Source organism: Ambystoma mexicanum, chromosome 4p, assembly GCF_040938575.1.
Source record: "Ambystoma mexicanum isolate Mex_15411 chromosome 4p, UKY_AmexF1_1, whole genome shotgun sequence".
NCBI lineage: Eukaryota > Metazoa > Chordata > Amphibia > Caudata > Ambystomatidae > Ambystoma > Ambystoma mexicanum.
In genome coordinates, this window is record NC_090927.1 from 109825072 (window position 1) to 109852134 (window position 27063).

General features: G+C 48.8%; 1 protein-coding gene across 2 annotated transcripts in view; it reads left to right on the forward strand.

Annotated features, from left to right (window-relative positions):
- The first annotated feature begins 20974 nt into the window (after nucleotides 1-20974).
- Nucleotides 20975-27063, forward strand: part of TRIM54 (tripartite motif containing 54) — a 374309-nt gene continuing 368220 nt past the window's right edge. For both annotated transcript variants that reach the window (XM_069605492.1, XM_069605494.1), the window contains exon 1: nucleotides 20975-21323. In XM_069605492.1, the coding sequence (XP_069461593.1) occupies nucleotides 21156-21323 (168 nt within the window). In that variant the 5' untranslated portion in view covers nucleotides 20975-21155. The remainder of the gene's footprint in view (nucleotides 21324-27063) is intronic.

Consider the following 27063-nt stretch of genomic DNA (forward strand, 5'->3'; position numbering starts at 1 on the left):
CTGTCCCGGGTTGGCTCAACCTGGGGAAGGCAAAGGGGCAAGATGGCCAAAAGACAGGACAAAGAACCTTGTGGCATGGCCATTTTGGAGCCAGGCCACCTATTGGCGCAAAATGCGGTAATCGCGGTTTAAATGGCAGGGAAGGGTTAAAATGATATGAAACGATAAGCTGCCCCCAGCCCTGTGCATGACACATCTGCACATCTCCTAAAAAGTCCTACGAGAGTGTCTAGGGTCTTTTGAAATGACTGAGGCCCAAGTGCACTGTACTGGAAGGTACATTGTGCACTTGTTAAATGTTGCAGAAAAGTTGAAACATTGGAAAAGGACTAAGGGAAGCAAAGTCTCCCAGTACTGACTGTCTTAAGGTCATGTCAGTTTCCCCATGAAAAGTGAACGAAAGCCCAGAGCAGTGCAGCTGAAGGATGTGCTTCACTGGCAAAGTCAGACTATAGTGTTTAAACAGCAGCAAAAGGTTTGGGCATGTACAACTGGAGGGAAAATTACACATATTATGGAAATCTTTCCTAACACAAAGGACCTCTAAGATCGTGTAGGAGTGTATCTGTGAATGCGCTCAGAGATAGCTGGGCGCTTTCTGAGTCAGGCACTTGAACGGGAGACGCAGTGCTTAACTGGCAGACAGTGCAGACTCTCCTTGGCAGCAATGATGGACTGCCTAATGGGCATGCCCAGCACTGCTCTGACTGCCACATTTTGTGTCACCTGAAGGACAGAAAAGTTGGATTGAACAGTACCATGCAAGCAAGCTATTGCAATAGTCCAACCTTCAGTACCCTCTGATTTTGTTTTTCGCCAAGTAGCCACCCCCGAAATAGTGCCAGGCACTGTTCTCTCTCTCTCGATTTGCAGGGGGTACAAGAATTGGCAAAGAGAATTGTGGCAATTGGCCTAGACACGCATGGATACGAATGGTGAACAGTGTTATGTATCGACCCAAACTTACCACTGCGTGAATTGACTGATGAGGAGCTGTTCACTGACAGCGACAGTGACGGGGAAATCATAATGGAAATATGTATGCCCTGTGACATTATGATACAAAACAAGAGCGTGATTAAACCCCCTCATGGCTGATGTCTGTACACCGTCATCTTTCTGTGACTCGGACTTGCAGCAAGTGCAGGCATATTTGTGGCCCAAAACACCCAGGATGTAGGGCTATTAAAGGAAGTGAGCGCAATAAAAAATAAAACTCAAACCAGGAGCAGTGTTACCCAGGGTACGACAGTACCCCTTGTCAAAAGAGGCAGAGGAAGGGATAAAAGACAGACTACAAGCACTATTACAACAGGGCATCATCGTCCCATCTAACTCCCCATGTAACACTGTAGTGTACCCCTTCAAGAAAGCAAAAGGGGGGCGTGGTGTATGATCCAAAACCTCCATCCACTTACCGATATTGCCCAAAAAGAGTTCCCTCTTGTACCAAATCCAGCATCCATTGTGTGCAGCATCTCAAAGCAGGCCACTCACTTCACTGTGGTGGACTTGAAAAACACCTTTTTCTCAGTACCACTCTATCCAGATTCCCAATACCTCACAGCATTTATCCTGGGGGGGGAAAATATATCAGCACAGCAGGTTGCCCCAGGAGGTTACTGTGAATGTCCAAGCATTTTTAACAGGATATTACATGAAGACCATGGCAATATTAGTGTTCAAAGCACGATAATACAATATGTTGATGACCTCCTTTTGTGTGGGGAGGGGGAGGTAGCATGCTGAAGAGACTCTGTTGTCCTTTTACACTTGTTGGCCCAGAAGAGGTACAAGGTTGACAAAAACAAGTTGTAGTATTGCCTGACTGAGGTCCTGTACTTGGGCCAACTAATTTCAAAAGACCGTAAAAGGATAACTCCCGACAGAGCAGCAACAGTGTGTGCCTCAGCCAGACCTCATACTGTAAAGGACATGCAGAACCTTCTCCGCATCTAACTACTGTAGAGCGTGGATATTGGACTACGCTGCCTACACATGACCTCTGCTGCAAGATTTGAAATAAGCCCAAAAAGATAAAGTAGCAATCACCTGGACCCCTGAAATGCAAACTGCCTTCATGACCCTAAAAGACCTAATATGTACCGTCCCAGTCCTAGCCACACCAGACTATGAACAGGAATTGTTCCTGTTCTCCCACTCAAATGGGACGCTGATGACTGCAGTATGGACACAAAAAAACATCACTGGGCCGCAAGCCACTAGTCTACTACAGTGATGCAGGGGCACTTTGCCTGCGAACAATCGTTTGCAGCCACCGCCTTTGCACTAGAAAAGAGCGCAACAATCGTGATGGGTTGCTCTGTCACCTTGTTCGTTGAGCATTCCTTGTTTGCCATACTTGAACGATCAAAATCTACATTCACCACACAGAGAGCATCAGCTCATGAAATCATCATCATCATCTCAAGTCCAAATGTGCACGTAGTACGCTGCAAAACTGTAAATCCAGCCATGTTCCTCACGTAGCCAGGCGTGGTGGAGGATATGTAAAACCACGATTTTGCCACCTATGAAGGAGTGGGGATGACATCCCAAGGCTCATGAAAATGCCTTAGATGAGGTGGAAGTATATTTTGTAGATGGGTCGGCATCAATCTGTCCAGAAACTGGTGAAAAACATGTTGGTGCAGCTGTGGTAAGGTTGGAGGAGGGAGAGTACGAGATTCTGGTACAAAAACGCTTACCAATGCATTATTCAGCCCAAGCACCAGAATTGGCAGCACTCATTGAAGCATTGCATGTAGTAAAGGTGTGTGCAGTGACCATATATTCTGATTCGGCATATGTCACCACTACGGTACTTGCTGGATTGTCCCATTGGAGAAGGAGAGGGTTCAGGAGGGCAGATGGATCCCCGGTACAACATGCTGAGTTACTGAATGAACTGATAAAAGCCGTAGCAGAACCATCAGTGGTAGCTTTATGATATGATATTTTATTTGTATTGCGCTCGTACACAAGTGTTTCTTTGGTGAAATGCCAAGCCCAAACAAACAACAATGACAAAATATTACAGAGAAATGCATTGGCGGATGCTGCTGCCAAACAAGCTGCGTATTTCCAAAACCAAAAATCTCTGAGTGTAGAGTGCGTGTTAAAAGGAAAACCGGAGGAGCCCAAAGAGAACTGGTATAACGCATTACCAATAGCACAAATAATAGAACTCCAAAAGAAAGCACCACCCACAGAACAGAAGCTATTGACAGAGAGGATGTACCCAATAACCTACTGATCTCCTGTGTAGACAAGATACATCAGGGAAGGTAGTGATACCTGTAGAATTATTGCAAGTAGCATTCCAACAACTGCACTTTCCAGCACACACCTCGAAACACATCACAGTGGATTTCCAAGAGGATTGGTTAATTCCAAACCTCCAGGAGTATCTCGCCAAAATGTCCATTGAATGTGTCACATGCCAAACATTTAACTCGGGTATGACCCTTAGGACACTACGAGGAATGCTACCCCGCCCCATCGGACCTTTCTGAGAACTGCATATCGATTATGCGGACATGCGTGATAGCTGCAATGGAGCAAGATATCTAATAGTGGAAGTATGTCCTTTTTCACGCTGGGTGGAAGCAGGGCCATGCGCCCACCCAGATGCGAAGTGTGCTGCAAAGTTTTTGGTCAGAGAAGTATTCCCGTGGTGGGGAAAATGTGACGTCATAAGGTCTGACAACGGCACCCATTTTGTCAATGATATTTTTAAGGAAGCAACATTGCTACTGCGAATAAAACATAAAAGTTAACTCAATTTACCACCTGCAAGCAAATGGGATGGTCAAGATGACCAACGGGCTTCTTTAAAAGTAGGTTGTCCAAATTGTCACATTCTAAAATAAAACTGGGTCTATTGTTTGCCCCTTGGCTTTTTTCAACTACGCACACAGCCCAGTAAAGACCACTACTTGTCCCCCCATGAGATAGTGACAGGAAGACACATGAAAACACCCCTGTCATCCATGAGAAGAATGTCAGATACACACAGAACAGCAACAGTATTAGGAGAAGAGTTCAAGGAATATTTAACACAACTGACAACAAGCAGTAAGGAGTATTGCAAAACAGGTTGCCCCACCATTTACAAAGTATAGTGAAACAGAGACCACAACGGCTGCAGTAGACAGCCCAGCTAAACCCCTATGCCAGGAGAAGTAGTATATGTTCGGAGCTTCGTACGAAAGTGGATCTCGCCCTGATTCCACGGCCCATATGAAGTAGTGTATTGTACACCAGAAGCAGTAAAGATTAAAGGCCTTAAATATTGGGTCCATCTATCAGATGTTAGAAAATCCTGTGACAGAAACGCACAAGAAAATGAACGAGAAGCAGCAATCCCCTAAAAGCAAATAAAAGTATGCAGAAAATTGTGTTGCCTGGTAGACTACAGGTACACAGGTGAAAATAAAAATTGCATGTTAGGTATATAAAATGAAATGATACGAATATCTGTATATATGTGTTTATAGAAATGGATATTATCATGTGAAGAAGTGCCTCGTGTAAAGTTGTGTCTTATTGTCTATGAACTATGTTTCCATGCCTTACCCTACTCTAACACCTCTCTTACATCTTATTCAAACTCGCACTTTCTATAACCCCATTATGTCTCTCTCTGTAGGTGCAGCAATGGTGGAGCAATGCTGAAGCCACTTGCTACAGTCAGACATGAGATAGATAGCAATAGGAATGGAGTTAGCGCCGCAAGGTCATACAGCTACGACTGTGGCCTTAATTTTGTAGCAATTGTGTTCACCTTTGTCATGCTGGTATTGGGAATATACTAGGGGGCAGCTCGATGCATCTTGTAATTTAACATCTAGAACTAATCCTGAGAGGTGTACCAGGTATATGGAAGCGCTTGAGCTTATATAATTAAACAATATAGATAAATTAGTTGCCCAAAAGGACTGCAGCACCCGTGGGAACAAGTGTACACCTCTTTTCCACTTATCAAAACACATGGACTAATGATTGTTCCACGGTCGGGTGCGCTGTTTTATTGCATTCTACTTAGTCATAGCCAACTGATGTGCTAATCCTGTTTTGACAAACAACATGAAATTGATGAAAATATTTCTTTAATTCGATTCAAGGTCCATGTACAAACATCTGCAAAGTCTGCAGTCATATGCCAACACGTGTTTCGACCTCACAGGTCTTTCTCAAGGCAAAGCTCTGCTCGCCTTGAGAAAGACCTGTGAGGTCGAAACACGTGTTGGCATATGACTCTGCAGACTTTGCAGATGTTTGTACATGGACCTTGAATCGAATTAAAGAAATATTTTAATCAATTTCATGTTGTTTGTCAAAACAGGATTAGCACATCAGTTGGCTATGACTAAGTAGAATGCAATAAGACAGCGCACCCGACCGTGGAACAATCATTAGTCCTTGTAATGTAACATCTCTGCACAAAAATATAACCAAACAAACACTCACAGCCTCAGAAAAAGTGTTTATGTTGAATGAACAAACTGAAAATGTCTCGAATGAACTAGATGTGACACTGTCAGCTCATGTAACATCACCATCTCCCGCCAGCCTAAAGAAAAATCATTAATTAACTGTATAACCAAATGTATTGCCTACCTCACAACAAAATGCAATGTTTACTAAACCATTTACTTCTCAAACTACTCTGGGAATTGAAATGATAAATGATCTATCTACCTCTATTGTTATACCTCAGTCAAATAATATTCCTACAGTGTTGCCCACTCAACCAGTCACGCCCCCCGAATATGGCGTGTAGTATTTAAAAGTAAATAACCCTGATGTATGTAATACAACTAACGCAGGTATTTGTAAAAGCCAGTTTCTTTATTTACTATCAGATAACTTGTATACAATGTTGTGCGATAGGAGAAGATGGTATAAACTGATGTCATAAATGAATCCACCCCTCCTATGTAGCAAGAGAGGGAAAAGGGACATACGCCCACATAGGTATGATGCTTACCACGGGTTGGGACTGGATAAAGTGGAAGACATTAACCACCCAGGACAATCTAATAGCTGGTATTCCGACATGAGTGCCATGGGTAGGCAAGCCACGAATGAAAGCGGTTCTGTCTTTTCCCTGATACCCCATGCCTCAGGGATACCCAAAGTGTTGGTACCACAAGAAGTCCCACTGTTAGAAACACGGTGTGTTGTTCATCTCGCACTATGCAGGATAAGGAGCGCCTCCCAGGCATACACAGTCAAATTAACACTCTTACCGCCAGATGAAAAAGTTTGCAAGAAAGGAACTACAGGCCTGAAATGTTTCAAGGAACACTTCCTGGCAATCGAGGGCACTGGCTTTGCAGATAGAGGTACAGTCTTGTCATTTTCCAAGTGCAAGGCTGAGGGGCTGCGGGGCCTATCAAATGAAAAACTGAACTTTGCAGAGAAACACTGTGCGCAAACATGGGCTGAGCATGTCACCAGGCTAACATGGATCTCCGCTCTTTAAAAGCCAATCAAGGTACAGGAAGAAACGTATGGACTTTGATTCTACAGTTAGGGCCGAACAGCAGTGGGGTGAAATACACGGTGCAAAAGGACAATTATTCTTCCTGATCTCTGAAAAGAGACAGCAGCACTTATGGACTATTATTGGGTGTGCAGCAAACAGGCGTACGTGCACCTCCCACCATGCTGGAGGGGCTACTGTCCACTTGTGACATTGCATTGGGCACTGCTGGTGATACCTGAAGAACACTTAAAAAGAGGGTCACTGATGCCTGATGAACAATTCTTAATGCAACAAGTGCCACCAGCAAAGCCAACAGCAACATTCACTGAAGGACCCTCCTTCTTCTGCATCCTGCCTGAGCAAGAATGACATGATTATCTGTTTGGAAAGAGGCACCCCAACTACTTCGCCCAAGAATCATCTGACCTCCTCGCACAGATACCAGATGAATACAAGCTTTTCGATTCCGCAGAGACATTCTTCGCATCACTGATACCCAGCATCCAAACAAGAATAAAAGCCAAATGGCTCCAGATTGTCCGATGGGAGCTGATCCAACTGGCAACTGACACTGAAGATGGGTTCAACATCATCAAGGTAGAACTAAGGTCCCTGCGGCTGATGACAATGCAGAATCGCTACGTTCTCGACCTCCTCACTCCAATGGAGGGCGGGGTTTACCCAAAAATTGGGAGTGCATGTTGCACATTCGTACCTTCTTCTGATGCTGATAATGGGACACTTTCACACGTGATTGTAGAGGTGCATGAACTTGGAGTTAGAATGAAGAAGAGGGCGGTGTGCAGCCCTCAGACTGGTTCACCATGGCATTCAACTGGGTATCATCATGGCTTGCAACTGCGATGAAGATGATTATTCCAATCATCGTGTTCCTTTTGCTCATTTTCTGTGCGTGCCAGGTAGGGCTACAATGCTGCACTGATGCGGTTCCCCATAGTGCGAGGATGATGGTAACTATCAGTACTAAACATGGGGATGACAAGAAAGTGCTCCCTAGTACTAAAGATGCACAAATGCAAACTGGTGAGAATAATGAACCCAAATAGCGCATGGTGGCAATATACCACACAGGAGATGAGGTGGACAACTACTACCACACCACTATTAAACAATCTCAAGACCCAAAAAACAACAGGGAGGTGTGGTTGGACCTGGATGGGGATGAGGGATGTATCTATATGACATGTACTCCTGAAGAATATGCCCAGTGTGGGAGAGATTAAGAAATGTGTGTAGAGCCTGGATGCCCATAAAGGGAACTCCTGCCTGGGAAGAAGCAGAACGGAGGACTGCGGGATGGGATGGGATACACTGGGAAAGGGTATCTGTTACTTTAGGAGTAACAAAAGGGGGAATTTTGGGGGGAGGTGCTCTATCCCGCCCCCTCATCATTGCCTTATGAAATGGATTCTGTGTGTGCCAAAGGGGGGAGACATCCCCACTGTTTCTTTGTATGCTCCATGCTAAATATTGGCATAGCAAGCAAACAAATAACCAGCCCTTTGGCAGAACAAGGAGACTCCATTTTGTGTGACACTGAATGCCATCTTTTGCTAGGCCCATAAATGATCTCTAAATGCTGCCTCTCCCGTGACTAGTGCCTTGCACAGACAGCCCTGACCCCCTCCACCTCCCTGCCAGCTCTGCACAATCCCTGTTCTCATTGAAGTCCATCCATGTATTGTTTCGAATACTCAGTATCCATTCTCACAAGATGAGCTCACTGCACTGTGTTTGACTGGAGCAGCAGGCCCCGTCCGTGTGACCATCCATCTCCCTTAACCTGCTTGTGCTCCCTCGACTACCATCCTGACAGACCACAATCCACTGAGTCCATGACTGTCCACCCCTTCATGTAGATACACATCTGACCCGTCTCTAGTGACCAGATGGATCACCCACCAGAGCCAATCACCCATCCTGTGTGCCAATATATTCTCCACAAACCTAAACACATGCCCCGCAGTGTCATGAAGCATCAGGTAGATCAAAAACCTACAAGGCGGGCATCTGGTTCTGGGGGTACTGTATTTTATGGACACCTGGGTACAAGGGTTAGAATGTTGGTACCTTTGCCCGGGGGCTTTGAAACTACTCCCATTAATGCCAAACTTTATAGTTACCATTTGTCTTATGTCATAAGTCTCAGTTGTTCTATTTTAGACAGTCAGGGAACAAAGTATTCCACCGACCTGACCTTCACCGCAGAGATGAGCACAGCTGACCCTCGAGCAGCATAGCATTCAATCCAACACCATCATCCAGTATAGCCCCAAACTGTATCAGTTTGTTCCTCCAATTGTGTTTCAGAAATATATACCTATATTATCATTATTACGCATTATTAATTTTTTGTTTATAATATGCTCCCCATGTATTGTTTGGCAGAGCGCTCTCGGGCAGCAGAGTTCTCTGTGTGCACAACTTACTTACATAAAACTTTGTTTTACTTGCAATCCATCTCCTGGTCTCATTTCCTTTTGTGGTGTGTCCATTATTTGGTCTATGGAATAATGCCTGTCTGAGGTAGTAGCCTTCACATGGCACACCTGTATTGTGTTTATATTGTATCAGCTGTTTTGACACTTACTTTGCTGTGCACATGCAATTCGAAAATGTATCAACTAAAACACAAACAACACAGAAAATAATGCATATCTCATTCCCATTAGCTACACTAGATTCATACTAAATTACAACATTATGTCAACATCGCTGTCAGCCCAGCCACCAATATAGCAAGCAATTCAAACTTCTCTTTACTCCTGGGACCCTTATCAACCACCCCAACAATACTAAGAGGCCGGAGCTGGCTGCAGGTTGACACAGTGTATATCAAAGGTTGTTGGGGTATCCTGTCTCTTTTGTTAGTCTGGCGACTAGGCCTCCTGTAAGCCTGCTTGAATTAACTCTGATTAGTATGCAAAGCTGCCACCAGCAGCTAACAAAGGATGGGGCGGATCCATAGAGCCTTTGTTAGTTAATTAGGCAGGCTATGGCAGAAGGAAGCTTTTTGCCTTTCCTCTTCTGAGATGCCTTGATGTACTCGTGGCTGTCATATTCCAGCTAAATATGACAGGGATGGCGCCTGTAGGCTGTGTCCACCCAGAGTACACGGTCTGTGTATGTCGTGCAGTGAACATAGGAAAATGTTTGCGGATTAGCTCCACACATTTTCCTGGAGGTTGATCTACCATCATTCAATTTCATTTAAAATTTCAAAAAAAGCCCAGGCGAGCGGTTCCCCACTATGAGGATGATCAAACTCCTCAGGCATAGCAGAAGGCACCCTGCCACCATGGTCAAACATGCCCCATGACATTGTTCCTAATTGATATTGAAAATAGCTTTATGGATAGAAAATAATCTTTCTTCTTCATTTGAGATTTTTGTGTGGGGCCTCAAAACCAACTGAAATTCTACATAACCTTTCTGGGGTATGCGGCGCAGTGCCATGGGATCATGAAAGACTCTGAGGCAATGTAATATTAGCTTTTCAGATTGTAATAGGATTAGAGGTTGGATAAATGCCTATAGGAACTTATTCTAGAAATTATGAGGCCATTTCTAATGAAAAGTAGAGTATTTCTCAGGAGTCCAACGCCTCCAGTGGTGGTTGTCCTGACCATAAAGTTCTTAAGCCTAATCTTGAAAATCCTTGTGCCTTCCAGGACACCCTAGTCTACACAATAATGTTCAAAGATATGCTCAACCGAAGAGTTCACAAAGTCCATTCTTGGTGTTCAACTCTATTCTTAACAGCACAAAAACAAGTTCTCCTGGGAAGGCTCTACCAGAGCTGCTCCCAGTGCACATCCTCTGTCAGTCTTCCAGCTTTCATGAGGTCTCACAAGACCTCTCCCAGGCTTTGGACTTCTCTCCTCTCAGGCTGCACCTCAGCCTTGCAGGGTACACTCAAGGTCTCTCCTAGACCCCTGGTTTCTCAGCATTCTATTTGGATCTCTAATAGACGCTGGGTTTCTTATGCTTCAAGTGAGGTCTCTTGGACCTCTGCCAGGCTTCCCGGTTGGCACTGTTCAGGCCTCTCATACACCCCTGGGAGGCTACTCAATATTCATCTTAGGTTGAATGGGCATTCCACCCCCTCCCTCTCATTCTGTTTCCTTCTCAAGCCGCTGATGTTATGTCATTCTCTTGCCACAGGTTCTGATTTCTGTTTCACCTTTCTAGGGTTTCTAGTGGGAAGCCTCCGGCTCTGGCTTTCCAGTTCCCCCAGGAATTTGGGGGGAGGGGATGGGTGCGGCGGAGGAGGGGATTGCTCTTGAACTGCTGAGGTCAACTCCTCTCCCGCCAGGCTTCCAGGTATTAGCTGTTCCCAGTCTCTCCAATTGTGCACTGCCTTCTTTCATGCAGCTGTCTGCTTCCCCTAGGTCTGTGGCAAACACTGGGAGCACTTGCTGTCTTTTTTGTGTGGGTTATAATTATAATTGTTCATTTATAACACGCTTAATACCAATGAGTGGTTTCTAAGCGCAGGATCGGGACTCGGACCTGTGTTGGGCTGCCTTGTCTTGCTTCCAAGACATACGCATAGCCTCGGAGCTATCTTTCCTCCACTTTAAGGCTAGTTGTTAGCCAATGAGAGAAAGAAGATTGGTGCATGTCTGTATTGTTTAGTTGTACAGGTAGGGAAGGAGGAGAAAAGGTGTCAAGGGATGTAACCGCCATCTTGGATTCCCAGTTGGTGCTTGGGATGAATGCTGTAAGGTGGTTTGCTCATCTTCCTTTATTGAGATTCTTGGAGCTTTTTTGGTAAGCTCTGGGGTTTTCACTTTTGTTTCAAGGGGTTTACTGGGGCGCCTGGGAGGTCTTCATTTTAGACCCTTTGGCATACTGCACATAACTCTGCCTCCTGAAGAGGCCATATTGACTTGGTGTAAAATTCTGGTTTTCACAGGGAAGCATAGAGTGGTCCTTTTTTTTTAAAAAACTTTTCTTTATTGGTAAGAAGCAGTAGTTGGCGCGTTACATATTACATCAACAGCTCAAGTTACATATTTTGAAGCATGGATAACAATGCAAAGACACTGCAGAAGATCGCATACATTCACAGGAACAGGTTAATTTACGACAAGGGCATTCACAATTCAGCTTGCTCAGTCGCCTGCTCAGGCGACGATAGAAGCTCCTAGTCCGCCCTGCTGTTAAAATAACTACAAAACTCTGTCCATATGTTTTTGGGGCGAGCATTCACAGGCAGCGTGTTAATATAGTCCTCTTCACACATTTGTGTCCAGGTAAGGGCCTTTAACCACATCTCTAGTGAAGGGGGGGGCGGGGGGGACGTCGCTTCCAACACTGCAAAATGCATTTCTTAGCCACTATCGCCCCCACATTCAGGAATTTAGCGACACGCTTTGCCTCGGTCCCCTCCCACAGACCGAACAACAGAGCCAGGGGGTCAGGGAAGATCCGGAACCCGACCATCTCAGAGAGGGCCTCGAGCACTGCCTCCCAAAACGGAGGCAGAGCCCCACAGAACCAGAACATGTGGGCATGGTCCGCATCGCTGGCTCTACATCTACGGCAGGGGTGGGGGTGATCTCGAGCAAATTTCCCAACCATGTAAGGAGTATAGTACAGGCGGTTAAGTAACTTGTATTGCACACATCTAAATCTAGAATTGAGGGAGACCTTGCGTGTGTGTATGCACATTTTTGCCCACATACCATCAGGGATGTCCAACCCCAGCTCCCGGCTCCAAGCATCCCGAACCACATGGGGAGGTTCTATAGCACGTGCCATCAACATCTTTTACAGGGCGGACACTATGCCCCTACCCCCTGCGGAATTAGCAATGTAGCAGATCTTGGGGGACTCAGGGGGTTCGTCCGGATACGAAGGCCACCTGTCTTGGACTGCCGCTCTGAGTCTAAAGTATTGCAGCAACTCCAGTGAGGACTTGGAGTGCCCTGACCTCCATGTCTGCGGGGTGATGAATTTACCTTCAGGGAACAAGTCGGAGAATTAATGATAACCCAGGTCCTGCCAGTGTTGCATAAGGAGCTTATCCTGTGTGGGGGCGAGGCCCGGGAATGACCACAAGGGTAGCCATTTGTAGTACAGGGGGGTTATCCGATCGGGGCAGCAGGACCTGTTTCCACACTCTGATAGTGGCGGCCACTGGGTCGGCCAGGGCATCCGAGTGATATGAGTGGAATAGGACCAGGGACATAACATTTACCTCCCCAGTCGTGAGGATCTCAAGCTTAACATGCGTGGGAGGGTCCTGGTGTCGGTACCAGTGTGTAGCATGCTGAGCTTGTGCGGCAATCCAGTACAGGGTTAGATCCGGAGCATTGAAGCCCCCTTTCTCATAGGGTAGTGTCATATGTTGCCACTTCCTGCGCACGGCACCAGAATGCCATAGAAAGCGGGCGCACCCCGCATGCAGGTCCGCAAAGTATTGTTTCCCAGGCCAGAGTGGGACGTTATCAAATAGGTAAAGGAGTTTTGGAACTATAACCATTTTGATTAGCGATAGTCTCCCAGATAGTGAGAGGGGGAGGTTACACCATCTCTTCATCCTGGCTCCATAGTTATCAGCCAGTAAAGAGGATTTCGAGAGGGATACCTGAAACCCCAGGCACTTGATGCCCCCGGGAGCCCACTTGAGCGGGAATTCGCATGCAGGTTGGGGAGTTGCGGGCGTGAGGGGAAATATTTCTGATTTGGTGTAGTTTATGGTGAAGCCCGAGAATGTACCAATTTTGATTATTTCACGAATGATTAGGTCAAGATGGACCGAGGGGTCCCTAATGTACAGAAGTACATCGTCCGCATAGAGGGATATAATCTCGGGGTTATCGCGCAGTCGTATCGCCTTGCGTGTATGATTGTCCCTAACACTATCCGCCATGGGCTCAATAGCCATCGCGAACAACAGGGGAGAGAATGGGCATCCCTGACGTGTCCCTCTGTGGAGGGCAAAGGAAGCTGACAGATGAGTTAACCAGGACTTTGGCCACGGGGTTGGTATATAGCAGTTTGATGTAGGACAGCATGCGCGGGCCGATTCCCATCATCTCAAGCACAGGTATTGCCATGAAACCATGTCAAACGCCTTTTGGGCGTCTAGAGTCACAGCAACCGCGTCGGCTTTAGGGTCAATCCTAGAGATGACATTGAACAGTCGCCGAATGTTTAAGGCAGTGGAGCGGGTGGGGACAAACCCACTTTGATCCCGGTGGATCAGATATTTCATGATGGGGAGGAACCTATTTGCTATGATCTTGGCGAATATTTTGGTGTCGGTATTCATGAGGGACAGCGGTCTGTAGGAGCCGCATTCATCAAGGGGCTTGCCCGGCTTGGGGAGCTTAGTGATGACAGCATCACGCAGGGACTGGGGGAGGATAGCGAGACGCAGCGACTCCTCCCACATCTCATACAGGCGCGGAGCCAGTAGGGCGACATGCTCTTGATGGAATTCGGCAGTTAGGCCGTCTGGACCGGGAGCTTTCCCCTTAGGGAAGGTCGAGATGACCGTGGCGATTTCATCAAGGGTGAAGGGTATGTCTAATAGCTCTTTAGTGGCACTAGATATAAGAGACATGGGGATGCGGTCAAGGAGCATATCCAGATCCTGTGGGCTGTGATTGCGCGGAGCGTAGAGGGTTGCATAGAAATCTGCAAAGGTCTCGAGAATGGGCTGGTCGGACCAATGCCGGACTCCGTCCTTGTCGATAATTGTCGATAATACTATCAATCCGGGCTCTACCCCCCTCGATCCGGGCCAGACGGGCTAGGGTTCGACCAGGCCTCTCCCCTTCGCCATACTTCCGAGCTGCAACGGGTCAGGCAAAGTATCTTATCTCGCTGAGGGCGAGGGACTCAAACACGTCCAGTTCAGTTTGTATCTGTGCTAGCTTGGGCGGAGAAGGGGCGGAAGCGTACTCGCGCTCCGGTTCCTTGAGTCTGGACTCAGAGCGACGCAAGGAGTTCCTAATGTCTTTCAGGACCCCAGCCTCCCTGGAGATACACATGCCTCTGATGAAAACCTTGAAAGCCTCCCATGTAACCCCATCTGTCGGTCGTGGCGTTTGTTGTTATCAAAAAAGGAGGTGACATCCGCGAGGATTTCGGCCCTGAAGACAATATCCTGTAGTGCCTCTGACTTAAAGCACCAATTGGCGTGACAGTGGAGGGCAGGCTGCAGAGCTATATCTAATGTGACCGGGGAGTGGTCGGAGAGCGCGCGCGGCAGTATCTGCATGTCGAGAGTTCTGCCAATGAGCTCAGCCGACAGAAGGAAAAGATCAATTCTGGAATGACTGTCGTGCACAGAAGAGTAGAATGTAAACTCTCTAGTCAGAGGGTGGAGCGCTCTCCAGGCATCGACCAGACCAGCAGGGACCATGGAGGCGGCGGGCGGCCCTGGACATTATTCTGGGTGCAACGCCTGATTTGTCCAACTCGGAGTCTAGTATGAGATTCATGCCCCCAGATAATCGGGACCCCAACATATCTTTGGAGCATGGCATTGATGTGGTCAAAAAAATCAGGTGCATCTATGCTCGGGGCGTATGTGTTGACCAGAAGGCACTCTGTGTTAGCGAGCAGACAGTGGAGGATCACATACCTACCCTCTCGATCAACGTGGCTGGTACGCAGGGAGAATTCCATGGACTTATGGATTAAGGTGAGGACACCCCTGGACTGGGAGGAGTAGACCGTGTAATGTTTGTTGGGGCCCCATGTCGGAGCGAGAGAGGACGAAAGGTGTGCGAGGGCATGGGTTTCTTGCAAGAGGAGTATCTTGACCCCGTGCCTCTGGGCATACGCAGTTATCCTACGGGCCTTCGTGAAGTTGCTGAGCCCTCTGACATTCCAAGACATTAGCCTAATAGCCATGCTGTAGTTTTCAGGGGGCATCCCAGCAGCGTGTGGCATTGTATGCTGAACATGCGTTGGCTGTAAATGCAATGGCACGTTGCCTCGCACACAACGGGGCCACTATCTTGCCATTTTTGTTATAACATCCCACAACTGTACCCCCCCTCCCTCACTGCCCCTCCCCAACACAGCAGTGTCCAGGAACCCACCCGAAGACCCAATGCGAGCGTGCCAAACCCAACAGGGCAACGCTCGCCTGTACGCCCAACTGGGGCGCAACCAGTGATCATAACAAGCCAAACTCAGCATTGCAGCTGCAGCAGGGGTCGTTGCTGCCGTGAACCCGACTAAATGAATGATTGGTGCAATGCACCATAGATCGTACAGCGGTATCACATGTTAAGTTTCCAGGAGATATTACAACAAATTACGACTAGCAATGGATATACAAAATAGAGGATTCATGAGATAGCAAGGAAAGTGCAAATGTCAAGTATGCCAGCGGTACAGAAGGAGGCTCAGACACTGAGGTCAGGACAGGCCACCTCAACCCTCATCCAATGGCTCGTCAACCGGACCAGGGAGAGGAATGTGTGATTCAATGAATTTGACTGCCTCCTCCGGAACTGTAAAGAAATATAGCTTATTGCGATGGGTGAGCTTCAGCCTTGTGGGGAACAACATGGCGTATTCCACTTTCCTTTCTCTAAGCAGCTTTTTCACCCCGTTGAACTGCCTGCGCTCCATTTGAACATTAACGGAGAAGTCGGGAAAGATTCAGATAGTCTGAGACTCCAGTTTCAGTTCACCCCTCTCTCTGGCCAGGCGTAGAATGTGATCCCTATCCCTGAAGCTGAGGACCTTAGCAATAATCGGCCTGGGGAAATCGCCTGGCTTGGGGCGGGGGGCCAACGCCCGATGGGCGCGTTCAATCGTGAAGAATGGGGAGAGTTGAGGATTGCCCAAGAGGTCTCTCAGAAGGTTTTCAACAGCTTGTTCCATTTTGCCTTTTAGGGCCGTCTCCGGGACCCCCACAATGCGGATATTATTCATGCGGGATCTGGACTCTAAGTCATCGCACTTCGCCTTGACCTGCTTCATATCGCGCACCAGGTCAGAGACCGTGTTTTGGAGCACGTGCACCTCGTCCTCATTGGCCCCGATCATGGTCTCGGCCTCAACCAGCCTAGCGCCGTGTTGATCCAGTTTGGTGCGCATTGAGGCTACACTAGCGTTGATATCATCTAATTTTTTGTGTAATGACGCAAAGTTCTTTGCCATAGTTTCCTTAAGTGTTGTGAGGTCTGGCTGAGGGGAGCATGAGGGTGCGTCTGGATCGTCCTGAGGCGAGGCGGCCACCCCCTGCTCCTGTCTAGAAAGTGTTTGGCATACTTGTCCATAGCCCCCGCCTTGTTGGCCCCGCGTAGTTTGCTGACATGTTTGGGGACACGCTGAGCCCCAAGAGGGCAGTCTTTGTAGGATGTTAGCACTGGGTCTCTGGGCTCCTGGGGGACAAGAGGGGCCTCAATCCCCCGCCCAACACAGGACCAGCCGATGTATAGAGGCTGGGGCGAGGTATACACCAGGCAGGTGTGGTCCAGGGCTCTAGTACCTGCGTGCAAGGGCCGACAGTGCGTCGGTCAGTTCCAAGCTGCAGTGTAATCTGGTGGGGGTCCTGCCGGGCAGGGCGCGCTACAGGGCCAGTCGGGCCGGAGGCAATCAGTGCCTGCTGTGGAGGGCAGTGCAGTCAAGAGGCGCCTGGCGGGTGCGGGGCGCCGGTGGGTGGAAGCACAGCTTGGGGAAGCTGTCAAGGTGCCTCAGGCAGCAGGGCGATAGGGAGTGGGCAGTGATGGAATACCCAGGAACGGAGCAGGGCCGCACTGACCACCAGTGGGGGTCGCGCCACCCCACCGGAGTTAAAGGCACGTAGTCCCAGGGCAGCCAGGTAGGTGTGGGGATGACAGTGCCCTATGAAGTGGGGTGAGCGCAGCCCCTAGGAGTGTTAGCTTGCAAAGGGACCGGCAAGTATCAATCCTAGGCCCCCCGCTCCTCACCTGCAAGAGTCCAGTTCAGCAAGGGACGTAGGCGGCAACCGGAGCAGTATCAGGCCCCCAACCGAGAGCGGCAGCCGGCCCACGAGGCACCAGCAGGGGAGCCACGTCGTCCCCGAGGGACCCAGACCACCCGAGCCACCTCCACGGGGCTGGGAACCCCAGCGGGGAAGCCGCCCGTCAGATCCGGGTATGTGTCCTCGTTGTGGGGGACCGCTCCAGCGGCCCCCGTGGTGTGATGGATAAAGTCAGCCCGCCTCAGGGGCAACGCCGCCGCCACGGCCGCTCCCCAAGGAGCAGGTCTGAAAGGGGAGCCGCGCGGGCAAGCCGCCGGCACCCGGCCGCAGGGGGATCGGGGCCAGGGGGAGGAAGCGCCACTCCAGAGGCGCGCGAAGTCCGGCCCCGAGGCGGGCCGGGCCAGGCAGAGGATAGATCGGGCCCGCCGCTCCAGGCGGAAGCGCACAGCACAGCTGGGTGGAGGAGCCGGGCAGCCAGACAGGGTTGTAGAGCCGACTCTCGGAGAACACAGGCGGTCGGGGCCGCAGCTGGAGTACGCGGCCCCGGAGGCTTCAGTAATCTGGCGCCCGACCCTGGAGCGGAGCGGCCAAGTTGCTCCGATGTCCGCCAGCCGCCAACCACCGTCTTCTTCGCGGGGGACCTCGCCAACGGTCCCCGCGGTGCTATGGACCCAAGCCGCCTGCTGCAGGAGAGATGTCGCCACCTCCGTCGCTTCCCAGGGGCAGGCCGGGGAGAAGAGCCACGCGGGCGAGGCGCCGGCACCCGGCCGCAGGGAGAGCGGGGCTGGGGGTGGAAGCGCCACTCCAGAGGCGCACGAAGGCCCGACCCCGAAGCAGGCCGGGCAGAGAGGCAATCAGGGCCGCCGCTCCAAGCGGCAATCAACAGCTCAGCAGGACGGAAGAGCCAGGCAGCCAGTCAGGGCCGGAGAGCCGACTCCCGCAGGACACAGGGTGTTGGGGCCGCAGCTGGGGCACGCGGCCCAGGAGGCCTCAGACAATGGACGCCCAGCAGAGGTGCAGAACGGCCCCAGAGCCCCGATTTTCACCCAGACAGGACCGATATGCTGTCGAGTCAATAAGCCGCACAATGCTCGCAGTCTCAGCCTCGGATGATGGAGGGAACCGCTGATTGAATTGGCTAGTCAGGAGACGGGCCACGGAGCAAAAGAGCTAGGCAGCCATCTTGCAGGCTGCTCAACAGCGCGCCCCAGAGTGGTCCTTTTTGAAGTCTCTCTTGGTGAGGGAGGGAGTCTGGAGACATATTTGCTGGATTGTCTATTAGGAGTTCTGTACTAGGCTCATTACACACTGTAAATGGTCATGTGACTGGTGCTAGCAGTCTGCTCGCTCCTATGCTGGAATCTGATGAAAGTTTATGGGAGAACCCTACAAAAGTGTCCGTTAAGGTTGTTATCACTTCCCTGTGGTCCCGGTTGGTTGTCTCCATCCTGCTCCTTATTACCCGTACCCATTCCTGAAATCCAGTCCGGGCTTTGTTCTCCGTAAAGTGAAGCGCTTTAGGGGTAATGGTGATCAGGGCGTTTGCTAGTGAGTTTTGGGAAAACCTGCATCCTATGGCCATTCAGGTCCAGGTTTTGGAAATGAGAAGGTTGCATCTTGGGATCTGTAGTGTGCACTGGTATATGGGTGTTGTGACATGATGTGGCATGTGTTTTAGTTTAGATGGGGGATGTGGGTACTCTTCTGCCCTTTGAGGATTCCTGGCAAGCTATGCCTGTTCGAATCGGATCACAAGGTGTGGGGTCCCTGCTGTGCTTTGAGGCTGATCATGTGAGGCGGGCATTATTTGGGGGAGATGTGGTTTTCAAATCTCCATCCTTCTGGCCTGCAGGGAATGGGACGGCATTCTGGGGGATCACCGTGTACAGCTTCCCCGGGCGCACCTCGCTATCCAGAGTCCTGCGAGCATCAGTTCACCTCAGTTAGGCATAGCTTAGCCTTCCTCATACCGCGTGGCACCTGTAGACATGGCTGTCATTTGGGAAGTTGCGTCGTGCGGGGCAGTGTATGATGCTGGCGGAGCGATGGTTGCCTTGGTATCCAACACTGGCAAATGGATGTTTTTTATGTTTCACGCTGCAAGTACAATCGTAACGTTCTATCAACTAATGTCTTTTCACTTCATTGTTATTGCAGATGGTTAACCATCTCGAACACTTAATCAGACATAGCTTTCCCCCCCCTATGAAAATGATATTTTAATGATATACATTAATATAGCCACAGTATCCACTTCACATTGCCAGCGACCATGTCCAGTGGGCACTGGGCCACCCAGCACAAGGCCTTTGTCTATGCCCCAGGGACCCCAAACAGTCCCTATGGGAGTTTGCACGGGAAAGACACATTTTGGGTCGCCCCTAGAACTGTGTCGCTCCCTCCCACCCCCAATTCATCAACGTCATCATAAACACAGAGTCACTATTGCTGCCTCTGTAATGTACATTTTTCAGGCTCGGCTAGGAAGACAGCTCAGTCGGTCAGTGCCCATGTTGCTGGGCAGATCATTAAATCCTGCTGTGGCCGGCTCAAACGTTCACCTGAGTCTCATTAACTGAGTACCAAAGAGATATCAAAGTTACTCCGCTTTTTATTTAACATTTATATAGCGCTACGAACCCTCAGGTATCTGGGCGCTGCTTATTATTACCCATGGTGGGTGGTGCTCATTTATCGACCTCAGAAGGATGAAAGGCTGAGTTCGAACCTGTGTCAGAAGGCTCTGCACAGATGACAAAACGAGCGCTCTACTCGCTGTGCTATCGGACCGGTTATAAGCAAAGCAGGTTCTTATCATAAAATGTCTTCTTTTTCGGGATGCGCAGAGTAGCATATTTATTTGGTCTAATTCAATCGAGTTGAGAACAGATTGTTTTGGGACAAAATCCAAATGTGAGAAACACGTCACAAAAGCAATAGTAATCGTTTACACGACGTGTTGCCGTGTTTCTTTTAGTCCTGTGTGGTTAAAGTTACACCTAGAAAATAAGTTCCAGGCAACCGTAGTCACCTTACTCAGGGCACAAAAATGTTAATTGTCTAAATACAGTCATTGCTTATTTTGTAAGCAGTTTACTCAGTGCCTAGAGAATAAACGAACCGTGTGTAGAAGAGAAATTCTTACCACAGTTTGGGAACTGTTATTTAAGTATCCCAACCGTTTGAGAAATGTTAAGCAAGCATTTGTCTGTACCCGTGCTATTTTTGTGTAAAGTGTGTCGCAGTATATGGCGAGCACCAATTTTAGTTATTAAGCTTTGCAAAGCTGAACACATAGTTTTAACCTTGTTCCTTCGAATGGCAGCCAGGGCACACACACACACACAATGTCTGGTTTAGGCCCTGGAATGCCGCCTGGTTCCTGGCCGCCTAGGCCCCAAATCCAGCCGTGACTCAGTGTCACACAATGCCGCTGACAGCTGGTCTGGGCCATGCCTGGCTATCACGTTACCCGGGACCAAAATGGACCCTGGAATGTGGCTTCCAACCACCCTGTCCCCTCAGCTTGCAAACACAGTGCCATGTGCTTATCGGAGCGCGAGTGCTGCTAAAATTAATCCGCGCCCGGGCCTCAGCGCGCCGCAGGGGACTCGAGTGCTGAGAGGGGCCTGAAGCCGAGACCGTAGGCCGCAGCCGCCGCCGCCACGCCTGGACCGCAGTGCGAGCAGCCCGGGCGCCTCAGTCCTCGCCTCGGATATGAACTTTGCTCTGGGCTTCAAGCCGGCAATGGGGGACACGCAGACCATGGACAACCTGGAGAAGCAGCTCATTTGCCCCATCTGCCTGGAGATGTTCACCAAGCCCGTGGTCATCCTGCCCTGCCAGCACAACCTGTGCCGGAAGTGCGCCAACGACATCTTCCAGGTAGGCGGCCATTTTCCACAGTCGGGAAAGGAAGCCTGGCAAATGCTCGGGGACTTTAACTGGTTGGTGGCTAACCGGGTGACTCCATGCCAGCTGGGCACCTTGTTTAAAGGCCTAGTCTTCCACCACAACCCAATAAAACCTAGGGTCCTCCTCTCAACGTCTGGCACCCCATAAACCAGTGTGGTTATCTGTTAACATCTTGTGAGTCCTAGCTGTTCCCATTGGCTTCCAGTGAGGATGGGTCCCCTGCTGGCATTCTGAGAACCTGCTGGGCCAGGGGCCCTTTTCAGGCAAGGTAGCTGTTCCCATTGGCTTCCAGTGAGGATGGGTCCCCTGCTGGCATTCGGGGGCCCTTTTCAGGCAAGGTAGCTGTTCCCATTGGCTTCCATGGAGGATGGGTCCCCTGCTGGCATTCTGAGAACCTGCTGGGGCGGGGGCCCTTTTCAGGCAAGGTCATAATATATGTATATTATGGAAAGGGGTCTTGGATAGCCCTTTTCCTGCTTTTTTTAACAGCCTCATTCTTTGGCAAGAAAAGGGGGTGGGGAGTCAATATGCTGCAATAGAGAGTCAAGTACTTGTCCTGTGGTGTTAAGCGGGGGGGCCAGAAATGCCACCGCTGTGAGTGACGGTCTGGTTCTGTGGCTTAATGCAGGGACATACGTTTTACATGGAGAGGAAAACCAACCATCTATTTGATGGCAATACTGGAACCCCTAAGGATCCGCAGATGCAGGTTGTGTCGCGTCTTGAGTGTGTTGATGGAGCCAAGACGTGGTGGGCTTTGGGCGACTTTGCCAAAATTAATGTGGTGGTGTGATGCTATCAGGCGTAAAGTGTGCATGCGCTGTAAGGGAGGGTAAAAACAAGACACCTCAAGAGCCCTGTGCCAGAGTTTGAAGATGGGTTGAACTGGTAGTGTGGCACAAGTGTGTAATCTGAGGTCACCGTCGCAGTGTTATCCATGGGGAAGAGATGTTTCCTGTTTGTTTGGATTACTTAAAAAAAAAAAAATGTTTTCTTTGTGTATTGTTCTGGCATGAACCTTTACAAAACACAGAATCAAAAATAACATACAACAACAAAATCGAGGAGTAATGACTACAGAACTATAAAAGCAAATTATCTAACAAACAAAAGAATAAGGGAAGAAAATTATAAAGATAAAAGACACTTTTCCACCGTGAATACATTAATCAAAGGAAGAAGAGGGAGAAGAAATGGTGAATGACGGTGGTGCAAGCGTGGGACGAATGACCCAACTGAGTCTGATCTTCCAGTGTTCTTGATTGTGTGTTGTGTGTGGGTGTGTTGCTGAATTCCATCAGGCTTCTCTGAAAGGATCCGCTCTCTGTATGATCCTGGTTCCTGACAGTCTCCTGCCCGGTCTTTCGATGAGGAGCTTGTGATGATGGCTTTTATGTTGTAAACATCCGAGTGAGCCGGCCTTCAGGCTTCCCAAGACTGGGCTGGGTTGCTGTTGAGTAGTTGCAATAGGGTGGCTGGTGGTTTGAAGGGAGCTTCTTCAGCCAGTTTGATGTGAAGAGCCAGGAGGGAGGGGGGGGACTTCCCTGATGATCAGGTGGTCTTTGCCTGGGCATTGAGTTCCATGGCTTGGTTGTAAGGAATGAGAAGGAGGCACCTTCTTGGCATTGCCAGTCATTGTTGGGCGTTCGGGTGTACACATTAAGTCGATGGTGTTGAATTAGGAGAGAAAGCCAAACAGTGTATGATCTGAGGCAAATCACTTAAGCTCTCAGGACCCTAGCCCTCTGATCTGCCAACATCAGAAGATCTAAATAGCATTCAGCGCTAGATGAAAGGCGGGGAATGTCCACACCCTGTTTGGAACTATCCCCACACACCACAGGCAGGCAATCTGGAGTCTTTGAAGAGACATCTCTAGAAAGGGAAGAGCAGTGACATTTCACACGTTCAGCGTTGATATTAAAAGCAGGACTACTTCCTGGAACTTGATGGATAAAACACAAAGGTCTGAACGTGTCATTGTGTTTCTAAACAACACATTTTCTAGCAGCAATGCCAACTGAACAAATGATAGTGATTTTTGTTTCTCGTGTGGGGACTTGGTGCGCATGCTATGGGGCCTGGCTAGTCAACAAAAATATAGGGGGTCGGGGTGGGGCGTGAGATATCTTAGAACTGCTGAATCATTGCATGTTTGAAGACCTCTGGTCCCCTGGAAGACCATTTCTACCAATTTATAGTATGATGGGCTCTGTCTTTGGCAGCAAGTTAACCACTTGTTTGGCCTTTTTAGGGTTCATGATCTGTGTCTTGCAATAGCCATGGGAAGGTTCCCATGGCTCCCAGACAGATCATTGATTCCATGCATGCGTGCTCTTTCCGCCATGCACCCCTGCACGTGGCAGACATGCAAAATGGCGGCGGCCATTGGAGACCCCTCTCTATTGCCAGCTCCATATAATTGCATGCGAGACACATGGTTTTTTGCTTGTGCTGGAGAAACTGGACCCAGTCTATGCATTTGCAGTAATGCCACACACCACAGGCTTACTCAGAGCTGTGTTACAGAAAGTACCCGAAGTCACAAAGTTCTCTGCTCTTTATGCTGAAATAAATTTACCAGGGTTTTTAGGTCATCCAGTAGGGGAATGCGCTAAGGGCTCCACTTTGCAAAGCCTGTGACATTTAGCAACCATCACTCGTGTCAGTGCCATAGGACCATTGATTAGTGCATGAAATTGTATTGAGGTTCAAGCTGTGTCATTCTCTCAAATAGTGCTTGCTCATTGGAAACACGCCGAACAAGCCGTCATTCTGAACCCTCAATTTCGGAGTTGAGCTTTATCGGAACATCCTTCTGTATAAATTCAATTACTCCTGAGCAGGAATTTCAACATTATTATTATTCTTTTTTTTTAATTAAATGACTTAGTTTGATTTCAAACTTTTCATTATTTCGAATTTACAAAACTACTTAAAATAGTATTATCAGTAAGAAACATAAACTTGAACATTTAAACTTAATGATTTCATGTGGGAAATGAGTTATACCTCTTTAAATCATGGTTGAATTTACTTAAATTTGGATCAATTATTGTTTTCATTTTTGGATGGAAATTGGTTTTAAGTAAGTATGAAATTATCAATATTAATTCTTTGTTAGGTTGTGTTATACTATACATATATTTTGTATATGTGTATAGATGAATTTGTGAATTTTGATTTATGTGTAAAGTTTTTTTTGCATATAAAACTATATCACATTTAACAAAATAAATAAATACATTTAAACTTTAACTTGATCTTCTTTAAAGAGTCTCTTAGTTAACGTTCATACATCTAGTCTCAAGAGTGCGTTTCATGCCATGAGTCCCTGCCCAGTTCGAGGATCCCTTTTCATGTTCGTCTCTTTTTTCATGATCGAGTTCCAAAATTGTATTATTCTATATGTTAGGTGTTAATTATTTCCTAGGACAATGTATGCCCATTTCTCAAGGCCTGTTAAATGTATGGTAGATTGTGGTAGCATATTTGCAAATACTAAGCGTTTATCATTGACTACCATACACTCCATGATGATATGAAAGAGCGTTTCAGTCTGATCTCGTTGTTTACAACATCTAGAATAAGCTTCCTCTGGAGTTATTTGTTTGGTGTTCTTCAGGTATTGCATCGTTGGAAGGACGTTCAGTCTGAGTCTTAGGAAGGTGTCCCTCATCTGTTGGTCTGGGAAGCGCACTAGATATTCCGGAAGTTGGTTCAGAGCTCTTGCTCCGACCTTTGAATGAATATCCATTTGGTATTCAATTTTTTTCCTCAACGTGATTATCCAATCGTTTCGTTGGATTTTCATCTTCGCTTTGGCGGGGCGATTCATTAGCATCTCAGTTGTTCAACATTATGTGAGAGAAGCACACATGACCTTGACTTGGGACGCTCCATTTAGACACAATCACATTAAATTTAACAGGAAATTCAAAACCCTGAGGAAGACCATGGAATGTGATTGAAACATGTGTCGGCTCTTTTTTTGATTTTGCTTGAACAACAATTCAAATTGTACAAATCCTAATCAGGTTCTGCCTCTTGGAATTATAGTAATATGTTGTGGATTGTGGAGCATAGGCCCAGTTCGTTTTTTTGGAATTACTCATTGGAAAGCTACCTGTGCTATGGACATGGAATGTAGAAGGTAGAGGCTTGGTGTCTGACACCAAGAGGAAAAGCAAGCTGCAATGTTTATCCAGCAAGTAGGGGAACCATGTATCTATAGAACCGAAACCTCATTCCAAGAAGGAAGGCCTGAAGCGTGATTTCATTTAGGGTATTTTCCTTGATGCCAGGCACTGAAAAGCTTGCGAAATATATTTAGCCCGTTGTACTATTCTTGACGTGTTACGCGGACACGTGTGCCAGTATTGTACTGTTCTATGTCAAGTAGCGTTGGTTAGAGAGTCCGATACAGAGCAATGAAACACATGGCGGGATGTACGCTACTGTTCATGAAAAGTAAAGCGGCTATGCTCTGAATAGTGTAACGGCCATGCAGTAAGCAAGCAATCCTGCTGGAAAATGCTGCCGTGTCGTGTTGGCGGTGGGTGGAAGGCCTCCGTTCAGCGCAGAACAGTCAGATGTTGAAATGCGTGCTTGGGGCTTGCAACTCCAGGAGGAGTTTCACAAACATGAAATGCGCACAGCAGCGCAGGCATTCCAGCCCAGTGCAGGCGTTCCAGCCCATGCGCCCAGCAGCGCAGGCATTCCAGCCCAGTGCAGGCGTTCCAGCCCATGCGCCCAGCAGCGCAGGCATTCCAGCCCAGTGCAAGCGTTTGAGCCCATGCGCACAGCAGCGCAGGCATTCCAGCCCAGTGCAGGCGTTCCATCCCATGCGCACAGCAGCGCAGGCGTTTGAGCCCATGCGCACAGCAGCGCAAGCATTCCAGCCCAGTGCAGGCGTTCCATCCGATGCGCACAGCAGCGCAGGCGTTTGAGCCCATGCACATAGCAGCGCAAGCATTCCAGCCCATGCGCCCAGCAGCACAGGCATTCCAGCTCATGCAAACAGCAGCGCAGGCATTCCAGCCAATGCGCGCATCAGCGCCGAAAGTCCAGTCCATTCCCACAGAAGCGCAGGCCTTCCAGTCCATTCCAACAGCAGCGCAGACCTTCCAGCCCAGTGCAGGCGTTCCAGCCCAGTGCAGGCGTTTGAGCCCATGCGCACAGCAGCGCAGGCGTTTGAGCCCATGCGCACAGCAGCGCAGGCGTTCCGGCCCATCCGCACAGCAGCGCAGGCATTCCAGCCGAGTGCAGGCGTTCCAGCCCATGCGCACAGCAGCGCAGGCATTCCAGCCCATGCGCACAGCAGCACAGGCATTCCAGCTCATGCACACAGCAGCGCAGGCATTCCAACACATGTGCAGGCATTCCAGCCCATGCGCGCATCAGCGCAGAAAGTCCAGTCCAGTCCCACAGCAGCGCAGGCCTTCCAGCCCATCATTCTACAAATGGTGACGCCAATCATTCCGATTTGCTTCCACCTGCCTACAGCTGCCTTAGTCATAGAAGCGGACAGTGATCTGTTCCGCTGTAGTTGGGGTAAGGGGAGGAGTCTGAGAGTGGCATTCCTTGCCAGAATGTTCTGCACATCCCTGCTTTCCTATTCAATCACGGCTCTGCAACTGAACCCCCCCCCCCCAACCCCCCTCCAGATGTTTTGGACTACAACTCCCATAAGCCCTTGCCAGCATAGTGA